This window comes from Atractosteus spatula, chromosome 5 (genome assembly GCF_055471065.1).
Source record: "Atractosteus spatula isolate fAtrSpa1 chromosome 5, fAtrSpa1.hap1, whole genome shotgun sequence".
Lineage (NCBI taxonomy): Eukaryota > Metazoa > Chordata > Actinopteri > Semionotiformes > Lepisosteidae > Atractosteus > Atractosteus spatula.
In genome coordinates this window covers 66,612,863-66,627,671 of record NC_142710.1, presented here as the reverse complement: position 1 = coordinate 66,627,671, position 14,809 = coordinate 66,612,863, and the positions used below count along the sequence as shown (strand labels likewise).

At 49.2% G+C, this 14,809-nt stretch overlaps 1 protein-coding gene across 1 annotated transcript in view; it reads right to left on the bottom strand.

The window, feature by feature from the left end:
• The window catches only part of col7a1 (collagen, type VII, alpha 1), a 69,986-nt gene that overhangs the window by 4,263 nt on the left and 50,914 nt on the right, over positions 1–14,809 (bottom strand). The window contains exons 89-116 of the mRNA XM_088917415.1: positions 14,295–14,330; positions 13,519–13,554; positions 12,989–13,033; positions 12,538–12,570; positions 12,159–12,221; positions 11,382–11,417; positions 11,210–11,290; positions 11,059–11,127; positions 10,677–10,712; positions 10,480–10,539; positions 9,913–9,957; positions 9,139–9,174; positions 8,653–8,688; positions 8,471–8,530; positions 8,037–8,162; positions 7,800–7,871; positions 6,670–6,705; positions 6,212–6,271; positions 5,799–5,843; positions 5,450–5,485; positions 5,191–5,226; positions 4,816–4,872; positions 4,263–4,334; positions 3,895–3,966; positions 3,221–3,256; positions 1,443–1,523; positions 717–770; positions 174–227 (exon numbers count right to left, since the gene is read on the bottom strand). Of these exons, the coding sequence (XP_088773541.1) occupies positions 174–227; positions 717–770; positions 1,443–1,523; positions 3,221–3,256; positions 3,895–3,966; positions 4,263–4,334; positions 4,816–4,872; positions 5,191–5,226; positions 5,450–5,485; positions 5,799–5,843; positions 6,212–6,271; positions 6,670–6,705; positions 7,800–7,871; positions 8,037–8,162; positions 8,471–8,530; positions 8,653–8,688; positions 9,139–9,174; positions 9,913–9,957; positions 10,480–10,539; positions 10,677–10,712; positions 11,059–11,127; positions 11,210–11,290; positions 11,382–11,417; positions 12,159–12,221; positions 12,538–12,570; positions 12,989–13,033; positions 13,519–13,554; positions 14,295–14,330 (1,509 nt within the window). The remainder of the gene's footprint in view (positions 1–173; positions 228–716; positions 771–1,442; positions 1,524–3,220; positions 3,257–3,894; positions 3,967–4,262; positions 4,335–4,815; positions 4,873–5,190; positions 5,227–5,449; positions 5,486–5,798; positions 5,844–6,211; positions 6,272–6,669; positions 6,706–7,799; positions 7,872–8,036; positions 8,163–8,470; positions 8,531–8,652; positions 8,689–9,138; positions 9,175–9,912; positions 9,958–10,479; positions 10,540–10,676; positions 10,713–11,058; positions 11,128–11,209; positions 11,291–11,381; positions 11,418–12,158; positions 12,222–12,537; positions 12,571–12,988; positions 13,034–13,518; positions 13,555–14,294; positions 14,331–14,809) is intronic.

Sequence of the window (14,809 nt, the reverse complement as noted above, 5' to 3'; positions counted from 1 at the left end):
GACACCTTCGCACAGCCCTGCACAGCCCTGCACAGCATAGGCTGGGAGAAACAGTGGGCCTTGTGAATGTGGGAGGGTCTCTGCTCTGTGTTGTCCAGGCAGGAGTCCGCCTTTCTGACTGCCCTTCACTTAGACCCTGTCCAGACCCCAGGCATCTGCACAGGATGGCTTACCGACTCTCCCTTCCTCCCAGGCAGGCCAGGCCGTCCCGAGATCCCTGTGTCACCCTAAACACAGCAGAGCACACGACACAGAGTTATAGACTCACTGCAGGGGAGAGCACACGACACAGAGTTATAGACTCACTGCAGGGCAGAGCACACGATACAAAGTTATAGACTCACTGCAGGGCAGAGCACACGATACAAAGTTATAGACTCACTGCAGGGCAGAGCACACGACACAGAGTTATAGACTCACTGCAGGGCAGAGCACACGACACAGAGTTATAGACTCACTGCAGACTGAAAGCACTTATACCAACACAGAGTTAAAAACAGGCACTGCAGAGCATAGGGGTCATGACACAGTGTAGTGGATATGGCACAGTGTAGCGGAGTCGGGAATAAAACCAGTGTGCCCTGACTCTGGAATCTGATTTCTCCATAGCCAAGGGGAAAAACAGGCTTATTACACAGTCTGAGCTGCACACCCACAGCACAGGGTTAAAAACACACATCAATAAACACAGACGGCAGCAGCACAGTCTCTCTCACCTTGTCTCCCTTCAGACCATCAGTCCCACAAGCACCCTTGGGGCCCCGGTCTCCCTGGAATACAGACAGACAGGCTGTCAGTTAGACAGGTCTTCAGTCAGACAGACAGGCTGTCAGTTAGATGGGTTTTCAGTCAGACAGACAGGTTGTCAGTTAGATGGGTTTTCAGTCAGACAGACAGGCTGTCAGAGATCTTCAGTCAGACAGGCTGTCAGTTAGACAGGTCTTCAGTCAGACAGACAGGCTGTCAGAGATGTTCAGTCAGACAGACAGGCTGTCAGTTACAGGTCTTCAGTCAGACAGACAGGCTGTCAGTTAGACAGGTCTTCAGTCAGACAGACAGGCTGTCAGAGATCTTCAGTCAGACAGACAGGCTGTCAGTTAGACGGGTCTTTAGTCAGACAGACAGGCTGTCAGTTAGACGGGTCTTCAGTCACACAGGTTATCAGTCAGACAGGCAGATACTTATTGAGTAAGGCAATCAAACACATCTTCATGCAGATGGTCAGTCATATAGTCAGTTAAGTAAAGCAAAATCAGAGAAATAGTCAGGCAGATAGTAAGTGAGTTGGACTATCAGGCACGAAGTCAGTCGGGCGCTACCTGTACTGTATATCTGTCGGTTTTAGGATATCCCAATCTATTATTAGGTACACAGAGAGCAGAAATTTATGTCCAGCTGAGGTTTCTGTTACCACACAGACAGAGACAGTAAAACAGACAGACCTTGACTCCTCTTAGTCCCATGATCCCAATCTCTCCTTTCTCTCCCCTTGGTCCCAGGAAACCGTCTTTTCCTGGTTCACCCTGAAAAGGCACAGAAACAATTTACACTAAAGAGAGAATTTACACTGAGCTAGAGTGACATTACAACATTACAACAGTGTATAGAAATATTCCTGTTATAGTCCTGTTATTTTGGGGAGCTATGGGAACAGTGCAGTAGAACAGTCTGTTACAATAGGAGCTACAGTCCCAGTGCAGTAGAACAGTCTGTTACAATAGGAGCTACAGTCCCAGTGCAGTAGAACAGTCTGTTACAATAGGAGCTACAGTCCCAGTGCAGTAGAACAGTCCTTTTACAATAGGAGCTACAGTCCCAGTGCAGTAGAACAATCTGTTACAATAGGAGCTACAGTCCCAGTACAGTAGAACAGTCTGTTACAATAGGAGCTACAGTCCCAGTGCAGTAAGAACAGTCTGTTACAATAGGAGCTACAGTCCCAGTGCAGTAAGAACAGTCTGTTACAATAGGAGCTACAGTCCCAGTGCAGTAAGAACAGTCTGTTACAATAGGAGCTACAGTCCCAGTGCAGTAAGAACAGTCTGTTACAATAGGAGCTACAGTCCCAGTGCAGTAGAACAGTCTGTTACAATAGGAGCTACAGTCCCAGTGCAGTAAGAACAGTCCTGTTACAATAGGAGCTACAGTCCCAGTGCAGTAGAACAGTCTGTTACAATAGGAGCTACAGTCCCAGTGCAGTAGAACAGTCTGTTACAATAGGAGCTACAGTCCCAGTGCAGTAGAACAGTCCTGTTACAATAGGAGCTACAGTCCCAGTGCAGTAGACCAGTCTGTTACAATAGGAGCTACAGTCCCAGTGCAGTAGAACAGTCTGTTACAATAGGAACTACAGTCCCAGTGCAGTAGAACAGTCTGTTACAATAGGAGCTACAGTCCCAGTACAGTAGAACAGTCTGTTACAATAGGAGCTACAGTCCCAGTGCAGTAGAACAGTCTGTTACAATAGGGGCTACAGTCCCAGTGCAGTAGAACAGTCTGTTACAATAGGGGCTACAGTCCCAGTGCAGCAGAACAGTCTGTTACAATAGGAGCTACAGTCCCAGTGCAGTAGAACAGTCCTGTTACAATAGGAGCTACAGTCCCAGTACAGTAGAACAGTCTGTTACAATAGGAGCTACAGTCCCAGTACAGTAGAACAGTCTGTTACAATAGGGGCTACAGTCCCAGTACAGTAGAACAGTCTGTTACAATAGGAGCTACAGTCCCAGTACAGTAGAACAGTCTGTTACAATAGGGGCTACAGTCCCAGTGCAGCAGAACAGTCTGTTACAATAGGGGCTACAGTCCCAGTACAGTAGAACAGTCTGTTACAATAGGAGCTACAGTCCCAGTACAGTAGAACAGTCTGTTACAATAGGGGCTACAGTCCCAGTGCAGCAGAACAGTCTGTTACAATAGGGGCTACAGTCCCAGTGCAGCAGAACAGTCTGTTACAATAGGAGCTACAGTCCCAGTACAGTAGAACAGTCTGTTACAATAGGAGCTACAGTCCCAGTACAGTAGAACAGTCTGTTACAATAGGAGCTACAGTCCCAGTGCAGTAGAACAGTCTGTTACACTAGGAGCTACAGTCCCAGTGCAGCAGAACAGTCTGTTACAATAGGGGCTACAGTCCCAGTACAGTAGAACAGTCTGTTACAATAGGAGCTACAGTCCCAGTGCAGTAGCAGCAGTGAAGAAGAAAGGAATTATTACTCACAGGCTCTCCAGGGATTCCTGGCTGCCCTGCCTCTCCCTGTATACAGAACACACAGGTACAGTCTCTCAGTGCCACAGGCTGCCTACCTTTGTCATTCATGCAGGGTTCAGTTTTTAATTTTCTCTCCCTTTTTATTTCAGCTTTTTTTTCCTACACTTTTCTACTTTTGTAAACTGATTTATTATCAGTGAATAAATTAATACAAGTTAAGACATGAATGTTCAATTCAATTCAATTTATTTTTATATAGCACCTTTCACAATAAGGTTGCTCCAAGGCATTTAAAGTGGGAGACAGCAGGTGAGCCCCAGTGCTCCCAGTCAGCTCTGGACTCAAGAAATAGACAGTGAAGCACTGAGCCCCAGTGCTCCCAGTCAGCTCTGGACTCAAGAAACAGACAGTGAAGATTTGAGCACCAGGCTGCTGTCCCCGTCAGTCAGCTGTATTCACACCAGTGCACAGGAAGCATCTAGAACAGAAGCCACCAGATTCTCTGAATTACAGTGTCGGTGAAAAACCTTTACCATCCCTGCAATATGGTACTACTAAACCAGGACTACCCATCTTGGTGAACTTATTACTGTATTTAAAACAAACTGTAATTTAGCCCAATACAAGATGAACCCTAAGAAGCTGGTTGAGCGAACAGCACTGATCAAAAGAATGGAGGTCACCTTCTGTCCGCCAGGTCCACGGGCCCCCTGGAACCCCATGGAGCCCCTCTCGCCTGCCTCACCCTTCGGACCCTGTGGAGACAGAACAGCTCAGGTCACCCGTCGAGGAGTCTGTTCAGGCGCCTTCTGACCCCAGCGTGAGAGACCCAGCAGGAAAGCCCTGTGCTCCGGGTCGCAGGAGGGGACTTGTGAGTGAAGATGTGGGGACACTCCCGGAGAGTTTTCAAGAGGAAGAGCTGCTGCATCTGCAGGAACCTGCTAGTGCCTATTGCACCATGATATAACTGCCGCCCTGCGAGACAGTTCATGCACAAGACATCGGTCATACCTGTTCATACGATCAAAGATCCAACCCCCATCTTCCTCACCTGCTGCCCTGGTGGTCCTTCCTCACCCTTCACCCCCTTCTCCCCCTGCAGGCCCTTCGGGCCCCGTTCGCCCTGCAACACAGACACGTGTGACCCCAGGTGACCCTTAGATGACCCCAGGTAACCTCTGGTACTCAGTAGAGCTCAAAACAGACACAGCAGTGCACTCCGTTGACGTCTAATTACAAAAGACTGGATTCAGAGCACTGAAATTCAACACATGAAGAAAAAAACTGCAACTTAATGTAAATACATAAGATTATAAAATCGTCCCTGTTGTATCACAGAGTTTTCCACAGAGGTGGCAAACAGACACCCATCGCAGTGCATCTTAACCTTTTCCAGGTTCTGTGCATTGTGTGCTCTTGTACACACAGTACTCGGGAAAACAGAAAAGCAAATAAATGCACATATACTGCCTGTTTTTATGGGGTCAACAAGGAGCTTAACTCACAAAGAGCCGTTAAACATTTAAACTGCAGAGGCTCAGACTGCTGTGAAAGTCCTGGCTCTGTCCACCCCTCCATCCCTCCTGAAACCAGGTGACACTCACATTCTCGCCCTTGTTGCCCCGGGGTCCTGCCGGTCCGCTGACTGACACCGTGTCGCCCTGCGTTAGACACACAGAGGCACAGTTACGGTCCCACTTGTCCAACAGCATGTGGCTCAGGGGTGCCACCATCTGCTGTGCATCAAAGGCTCGGACAGCATGAGCAGACACTGGTCCTGTCGCAAACCCTAAGCACAGCTTTCAGACAGGGCTCGGCTTCTGCAAACACACCCACATTCCCGGGGAGCTTCTGGGTTCGTCGACAGGTGTGTGTGTTAGGAGTGGCTTAACAACTGAGCAAGGGTTCAGCATACAGTGACCAGTTTACTGCAACAACAGGGACTTAGCTCAGATGGGATGTAGTGATCGTGCAGGTACCTTGTCTCCTTTTTCACCTATGGGCCCAACGTCGCCCTGGAGCAACACAAAAAGAATTCAGTGTCACCACAGTGTCTCAGGTCACACTGCTGTGACACAGAAGTGACACAGAACTGCTGTAGATTCACTAGTCATGACATCTACTCCTCTCATGTCCAGTCCACTCCTGACCAGCACGTATTACAAGTGTTACTAAACATTTGGTATCACAGAACCTGGAATTCAAATGAGAGAGAGCAGATCGACTGCTTGCTCTTACCTTCTCGCCCCTCTCTCCTCGACTGCCTGGCGGGCCCTGGAACACACAGGAGAGTCACTGCAACCGCTGACCATGTACAGTGTAATACAGTAAGAAGTGTGTAATACAGGTGTAAGGCAAGACAGTGACAGTAAGACAGTGGGATTTCCAAAGCTTTTGGCTACAGACCAGAACATGACAACACTAGAATGCAGAAATGACACTAGGCAGTATGACCACGTCACTGTCGCTGAATAACAGTGCGTCTGGAGAACTAGCTGCGGCGCACTCAGAGTCAGAGTCATTCACAGCATCTGCCCTGCAGCACAGAGCTGTGATGTGTGACAGAAATCAGCAAGAGAATAATTACTGTGGGTCCTCTCTCTCCATCCAGGCCAGGCCTGCCCTCTTCTCCCTGCAGCAGAAAGATTCGATCAATCTTCACTACCGTCAGGCAACAAACACAGACTGCTGGGATACAGACAATACCAATCAGCACAAAAACTTTCAGAACAGGTTTCTGCTCAGAAGTCTTCGTGGAGAGCTGGGCTTAGCAGAGAAAACCAACCTAAAGGAAAGCAGTGCAGTACCTCCCCTTTGCTACCTTCCACCCGCCTGTGTCTTGATGTGTTACCGCCTCAGTAACAGGAGAGGTTACACAAGGAAAAGAGGCAGCGGTGGTACAGTACACTGAATCTACGCTACAAGGACTCAGTGCTCAACCGGCTGTCCAAATCATGTCAATTAATTCATCAGTTAATGAATGAGTTTTAAGTAGCGTACCCGGCTACCCTGGTCTCCCCTCTCTCCCCGTGGTCCTGGCAGACCGACTCCCACATCTCCCTGATGGGGGAACAGAAAGGCAGCAGAAAAAATCAGTCTTGTAAGACAGACAGATAGAAAATCAATGATTAACAAAATAAAGATCTTCTCTTCCTCATGGAGACTGATCTCTCTAAGGCCCCTCCTGGACTCTGCCTCTTGCATGTTGATACTCTTTCATAGAGCTGGCCAATGTTCTGAATTACAAACACACTCATGTGGGTTCAGCACTCAGTCACCTCCAGCCCTCAATCAGACAGCAGCACATGGAGCACGGCTGGACACGGCCTAGAATCAGCTCCCTCTGCCTCATGTTTGACTCTTGCAGTGTGATTCAGGGCTTGAGCCTTGCGACTGTGTTGAGAGCGCTCAGTGCGTTCACCACGTCCACATGGCACAGGAGCAAAATGCAGACTCACCTTGTCTCCCTTCGGCCCTGCAAGTCCTGAAGAGCCCTGAGAGAAAAGCAAGGCACAGTTTAGAGTCTGGCACTGCATTGGGCTTGGAACCAGTGAACCCCACTGCCTTGAGAGGTAAAGCATGTAAGGATTTAATAGCTGGATGTCATAATTTATGCATTCTAGAATCTAAGATTATTTGAACACTTATGGCCAGTGAGAAAACGCAAAGTGATAAAAACTGTTGCTAGACCACATTTTTACCACTTGATAAATGCTTACAATGCTTTGTAATTAAAATTTGTGGTACATAAGTTGGTCTTGTTAGTGTTTAGAAAATGTTAATAAATGCTATAATACAAACCTCTAAAAGGAGCTTACTCTACTGGAAGTGTAGATGCCCATGATTCATAAATCATTCTCCTCCACACTAAGTTACAATTTTCCAAAAAGGAAAGAAAGCTCACAACATTTGACCTACCAACAGGAAACACCAGGGGGCAGTGTGGAGTAGCGCTAAGGTTTGTGGAAGCAGAACAATCTCAGTTCACATTGTGGATCACAAATTCCACCACCAACTGTCTGGCCTGCAGACAGCACCGCTCTGTGCACGAGAATACGAGAATATAGCTGTACCCCAGTTCCAGATGTGTGGGCACCAGCACCTCTGGAGAGTTTACCAGTGTCGGGGGGGCACACAGCTGGAGGGTTCACCAGTGTTGGGGGGCACCAGCACCTCTGGAGAGTTTACCAGTGTCGGGGGGGCACACAGCTGGAGGGTTCACCAGTGTTGGGGGGCACCAGCACCTCTGGAGAGTTTACCAGTGTCGGGGGGGCACACAGCTGGAGGGTTCACCAGTGTTGGGGGGCACCAGCACCTCTGGAGAGTTTACCAGTGTCGGGGGGGCACACAGCTGGAGGGTTCACCAGGGCACACAGCCAGGCACCAGGTGAGTCTTGCAGTCTCAGATCCCCCCTGCTGACCCGCCCAACTTCTGAAGGACATCATTGTCACCTGAGGCAACCCCAGGAGGTTGATTGGACACTTTCCACATTCTTAGTGGGTTTTTTTAGTAAGAAAAAAAACAAAAGAGGTGGAAACGGTGTGCAGGAGAGTGACCGCGGAGTCCAGACCGGTGTGGGAGACTCACCGCCAGCCCAGAGGGTCCTGGGGGCCCAGGCTGCCCTGTGTTTCCGTCTCGTCCCGGGAATCCCTGCAGGCCCTGCGCACATGGGAACACACACAGCAGACGTGGAGTCATGCCAGGGAGGGGTCCAGAGCGAATTTTACAGAACTGCAGTGAAGCACTTCAGAGAGCAGTTTCACATAAGTGGAGGCCAAACAGCCCATCCTCTCAGGATTCAGGTGGGCACAGTGCCCCTCTTACCCTCTCTCCCAGGGGCCCTGGGGGACCGGGCTGCCCTGTCTCTCCCCTCAGCCCTGGCAGCCCTGGGTTCCCTGAGATACCTTGGGGCCCTGGGGGACCAGAGGGACCAGGAAGTCCTGGGTCACCCTGAAAAACACAACAGCAGTACAGTGCAGGAGTACTGTGGTATCACTGTCCATTAGTCCTAATCAGGAACAGTACAGAGCTCCTGTAATGACTCAGGAACAGTAGAGGGCTCCAGTAGTGACTCAGGATCAGTAGAGCACTCCAGTAATGACCTAGGATCAGTAGAGCGCTCCTGTAATGACCCAGGATCAGTAGAGCGCTCCTGTAATGACCCAGGATCAGTAGAGCGCTCCTGTAATGCTTCAGGAACAGTACAGAGCTCCTGTCAAGACTCAGGATCAGTAGAGTGCTCCAGTAATGACACTCACCTTTAATCCCTGAGGTCCAGGTTGGCCTGTGGGTCCAGGCAGTCCCACTCCCCTCTCTCCCTGTAACACACCCAGGAACAACAATGTCGCGTCAAAATATATTACACTATTACAACACAGAATGTCCCACTGTGACATGACAATACACTGTATCACAAGAAGCCTGAACCCCCATCACTGACCTTGTCTCCTTTGGGTCCAGGCTCTCCTTTTGCTCCCTGAGACAGAGAGACAGGCTCATTAGCTCACATCACAGCCACCTCTCCCAGTATGCCAGTGCAGGCATCAGCACAAGTCCCAGCTCACAGCCCAGCAACAGGCACCGCCTCCCGCAGCCTTGGGCTCTCAAAAATTTCTAAAACTGTGCAAACCTGTGTCCTTTTCTGTATCGTTACCTGGCTGCTGGCAGCATTATTTTGTCACCAGCATGTACGTGCACACACTCGGATGCTCTTACCTGAGCTAAGAGCATAAGGAAGGTTAAAAATGAGAGGGGGCTATTTGGCCCATTATCCTGTTCGGCAGTAATAAATGCTGTTGTCCTGTACTGCTCCCTCACCTGCGCTTCACTGTGTAACAGGACTGGTGAAGCTTTGTGAGCTTTGTAAAAAAATTCAGATTGATAGCTATGTCTCTAAAATGTTTGATTTATTAGTCAGTCCACTCACATCTTCTCCCGGCTCTCCAGCTTCCCCCGAGTCTCCCTGAAAAACACATAAGCAGACAGGTTTCAGAAACACCCTGACACTGAGCTTGCAGAAGAGTGCCAGTCAGACAGGAAGCAAGAGCATAACACCATCCAAAGACAACCAGGTGAGTAACAAGGAGAGGCTGCTCAGAACCCAGCAATGCTTGTAGCTTTCTCGCTTGAGAATCTCATTTAGCTGTTTCCTGAAGAAGCTGGACTGTTGATTGCAGAGCTCCATAACTGTAAAGAACAGTGCCTCCTCTTCACAGGAGAGGCCCTAATCCTAACCTTAAACCCTAGCTCTAGCCCTAACTCTAGACCAACTCTAGACCAACTCTAGACCAAACCTAATCCTAACCCTAGCCCTGAATGCACACCCTGTAATTTCCACTAGTGATCCTGGACATGTGCTTTTCTGCAGGTTCTGACTTTGTCAATACATTTAATTTTAAAAACTGCGAAGTCTGCTCTGTCACAGACTAAGAGCTTCAGTTTGTTTAGCCAGCCAGTGTGTGAGAAGCAGCTGTCCTGCTCACTCTTCTCAGATCTCTGGACAGCTCTGCCCTTTCAGAAATGTGATGCTCAGTCTTCACAGCAAGGTCTTACTAAAGCTCTGGATAATTAAAGTAAATAAATGACTTTGTTCATGCTAGAAGACAATAACAACAGTGTTAAAAGCCACCTGTCTTCACACTGTAATTATAATGACTTTTACCATCAGCATCATTGATATTGGTAGAGACACTGTGCTTACCCTCTCTCCTTTGTTCCCAGGAACTCCTTTATCTCCCTTTTCACCCTGAAAATAAAAAAGCAATTAACAAAACGTAACACAAAAAACAGACTAATGAAAACTAGTTACAGGACGGCACAGTGGTTTGGTGGGGAGCAACGCTGCTTCCGTGCTCTTGGAAGTGGCTCCTGCCGTTTCAGAGTTGGCATGTTCTCTCTGTGTTCTCAAGGTCAATGGTGTCTCTAAACTGCCCTTGTGTGTGGCCTGTGGTGGACCGGTGTCCCGTCCAGGGACCAGTCCTGCACTGTGTCCTCTGTCTGCTGTGCTCTTGCCAAGCCAAGCAAGAAACCAGAAGCCTTTGACAAGCAAAGCTGGCAGCTGGGCTTTTCCCTTCACAGCAATGGGCGCAGTTTAAACAGGTTGGTCCAGTTGCAGGAATCACTGCAGAGTCCAATCATTAAGTGACTGGAGTCCTGCTAAGATCAAAGTACAGCAGCAGAATGGGATGAACATGGCTGCCTACCCGTGTGCTTGGGAGACAGCTGCTCTGTCCTTGGCCCAGCCCCCTTTTCCCCACTGAACTCTCACCTGCTCCCCGGGGAGACCCCTCTCGCCCGACAACCCCGGCAGAACCGAACCTGCAGACCCCTGGAAAGACAATCGCGTGTTCATCACGTGTTCATGTTAAGTCCAGTATCTTTCATAGTGGCAGTAATCTGTGATCCAGTGCCATTCTAACATGCTCCTGAGGATAAGGACACCAGCTGCGAACGTCTCACTCTTACCTTCTCTCCTTTCGGTCCCTGAGGGCCCACTATGGACTGCAGAGAAAGGAGAGAGCAGGAAGGGAGTGTTGGTTAGATGTTTGCCTGTCATATTCATGAATCACTCTCCTGCTGCTTCTCCTCTTATTTACATCTGCGGATGCTTTTCTATGTGGAAGGCGTCTGGGGCGGCACTACAGTATGTATCTGGTTACAGTCTAGCCACGGGCTGGCCTGCCGAATCAAATCAACAGCACCAAGACCGAAGCAGCAGGAACCCGGGAACAGGCAAATCCGTCTTTTTCTTCATGAGGGTGTGGAAGACAACAGGCAGCTCTAAGGACAGTGTCTTTCCTTCAGCGCAGCGACGGTTCTAAAGCAGCTGGACACATACGTCACCCACCTCTCCTGGAGGACCAGTGTCGCCCTGCTCGCCCTTCAGGCCTGGAGTACCCGCTGGGCCAGCAACACCCTGAGAGAGGCAGAGAGTTAGGGAGAGACAGAGAGAAGGACAGAGCGCAGGAAAGCTCTCTGCACTGGTCTCTCCTCCTTACCGGCTTCCCTGACAGACCAGGCTCTCCGTCTTTCCCTGGCACGCCGTCTCGGCCGGGAACGCCAGGCTTTCCCGATTCTCCCTGAGGAGAGCAGAGACACATGGGCCTGAGAGTCCCGCCTCACACACCTGAGAGCCCCTCCCCTGTACCTGCAGCAGAGCTCTGTACTCACCACCTGGCCCGGCAGCCCGGGGGGGGCCGGAGGACTCTGGAGAGAGACAGAAAGAATCACTCGTTTCGGACTTCCGCTGCACCTCAGCTTCCAACATTCACGTTTATTTTCAAATTACTACAAGCATCACATTGATCAATATAAAGAGAGCTACATATATTAAAGTTACATACTGTATATTACAGTTAAAGTTCATGTTAAAGTTACACATACTACACCATGATGTAGACAAGGACATTTAAATGCATAGCAGCAAAAATCAAATACACTTAAATATAATATTCTGTGTGTATATGCGGGATGTGTGTTAAAAATATTTGCTTCAGCATTCTTCTGCTTCACATATTGTTATAGTTATCACACCTGAAGAAGGCTCCACAGCCAAAACGTTGTGTTTCTTTTCTTATCTTTTCAACACAGAATAAACCTTTACTTGTTCCCTTGTTTATGTGTGTATGTCACTAACTAAATAACATTCTGCTTTGGTAAAACAAAGTCTGGTCTCAAGACAATAATGCAGCTGAATGTGAGAGAATGAGACCTGGACAGTGGCGACTCCAAAGGAGTGAGGGCTAGCCTTCAGCCTCCTGTATTGTGCTGCAGCTTCCTAAGGCTGTGGGAAGCCTGTAGACTGTGGGAGCTGCTCACTGGATTCAATCAGCTCTTTCAGCTCCCAGCACAGCCCACACCCAAGACCCAAGTGTGGCTGTGGGGGAACCGTTGAGACATAGCCATGGTGGGCTCTGGTGCCCATCAGGGGAATTCAGTGCCACTTACTGCAGCTCCTGGAGACCCTGGAGGACCTGGCAGTCCCATGTTGCCTTGTGGCCCTGGCAGTCCCTGGCACAGAAAACAAGAGCAGTCAGAATGAGCTCTGTGGTCTCAAGGCCTCCTTCTTCCATACAGTCAGATACAGCACCACTTACAAATCTGTTTGGCCTAAATTAATTTTACTTACTTGTAAGTTCAAAACAGATTTCTATCTAAGTGGTATTTACGACTGTAAAACAAAATGTCACAACTAACCATAACAAGAATGACATAATTAGAGAGGATACTGGATCCCAGTATCTGAACTACTGTATGCTGCGGGTAGAGGTGTGTAGATTATTACTGGTCTTACTGGAACAGAACATTTCATTCCTATAGACCTTACCTGAATCCCAATGCCTGGCTCACCCTGGTTACCCTGCAGACAGAGGACAGGCAGTATTATAGTAAATAAGCACAGACACCAGATGTCTTAAGCAGCACACTACAGCAAACTGAAGTACTCTAGTGCACTAGTGTAAAGGACAGCACACCACAGCTCAGGACATTCTACTAACATACAGGTCAGCAGACTACAGCACTGTAGAAGACAGCACAGTACAGCACTGTACAGAATAACACACTACAGCTCATGGTTGTAAACTACACAATGCTATTGTGCAGCAAAGCACACTACACTATACAGTACTGCTGGCACTAGTGGAATCTAAGCTGAATGAGTCTGTTGAGCAGAGGGATAATTACACTGAAAAGTATTACCAATAAACTGATTGTCATTCCTGCTCTTCCTGCTTGGCTAGAAGCTCAGGATCAACAAGAAGAAAAAGCAAACCAACCTTCAGTCCAGGGGGCCCCTGTGGGCCACTGGGGCCAGCAGGACCCTGCAGAGACAAACAGAATCTGTATCAGCTGGGAGACACTGTCCCACCTGCTCACAGTCCACTACTCCACAGCTGTTCACCGACATTCACCACTGGAGCTGGAGCAGTGTAAAGAAGTGGGCAATACAGACAAACTGCCATCAAGCAGCTCAGTGGATTGCGCTCTCTCCTGTCGCTGGAAAGACCCAGCCCTGCAGGAGCTACAGGGAGCCAAGAGGCTCCTGATCCAGAATCAGGGAATTCAGGACAATTAAGTCACTGATTGATTTAATGAAGCTATTAACAGCTCAAATTGAGTGGAAACCAGTAGAATATGTATGTAATGTAAAACACTTTGTCAGAGTGACAATATTCATGGTATAAACAGGACAGTGGGCAGCTCTGATGCCCCTGATGGTATTAAGTGGGCAGTGGGCAGAAATGCTGATCTTTGTAGCCATTCAGTGCTCCTGGCAGGTGCTGCAGAGACCGTGTAATCTACTCACTGGGGGTCCTCGAGTTCCTGGTTCTCCCGGGTTTCCCTACAAAACAGATCCAAGTTAATCTCAGTCCAGCAGTGAAGAAGTGTCAACAAAGCACAGTGATACTGACACACTTACACACTCACACTGACACATTCACACCGTCACACTGGCACACACACATGTACACATTGACACTGCATACACGCTATCCACTGACACATACACACTGTTACACCGACATCTGTGGTGCACAGTGTCGGCAGGCTATTTCATGTAGCACTCTGTATGCTACTTACACTATAGCAATACACTTGCAATTGTTAATAACAGTGCTGATGCGTGTGCAGAGAGCTCACAGGCAGGACTGGATGATTCAGCAGGGCGGCGTCTCTCACATGAGCTTGCATGGCTCAGGTGCAGCATGCAAGGTGGAGCCGGTGCAGGGTTCGAGTTAGAAAGATGTTTTGCCACTGAGAAAAACAGTCTTGCAGCTCTGGTCTTGGTCATGTGTCCCTGTCCTCTCGACACCAGAGGGAGTCCAGTGCCAGACCTGCCAATCTAACCCACTGCTGGTGTTTGATACAACCAGCTGCTTATTTACACTATTAAACTTGATAATCAATTATCTGACAGTTTTATTTAGAAATAATGTGATTTTTTCAAAATAAATGAACAAGGAGGTAATTATTTCAATGAGGGGGGCAATTAACCTGCTGAGAGGTTAAATAAGACACAAAGACCAAGGCTGCAGCCTCTGTCTGCAGTGTGATGCTTCACAAACAGCACTGAGCACCTACCGGTCTGCCCAGCACTCCGGGGAACCCAGGCAGGCCCTGCGAGAGAGAGAGAGGGAGAGAGTGCAGCCACAGGGTCAGACAGCGCCAGCAGGAGTACAGGCTGCGGACAGAAGCAGTGCGGGCCGCGCTACAGAGACCGAGCAGCCCCGCGCACCAGTGTGCTTGCAGACAGACCCAGGCACAGGCCCAGCACGCCTACTGTTACTCACTGGGCGGCCCTGGGGCCCGATCTCCCCCTGCCAGCCCTGGACGTGAGGCAACGAGAGAGTGTTAGAGGAGGACTGCCTGAGCCCTCATCCTACCCCCGGACCTCCATCCACCCCTGTCCTGAAGACTCAGAAACATCCCCTCATCCCCACTGGAGAGAGTCTCATCTGCTCCCCAAATGGAGAGAGTCTCCATCTATAGCCCCCCCCACTGGAGAGAGTCTCCATCTACACCCCCCTACTGGAGAGAGTCTCATCTCCCCCCCCCACTGGAGAGAGTCAAGAGTCTCACCTGCCCACCACCCCACC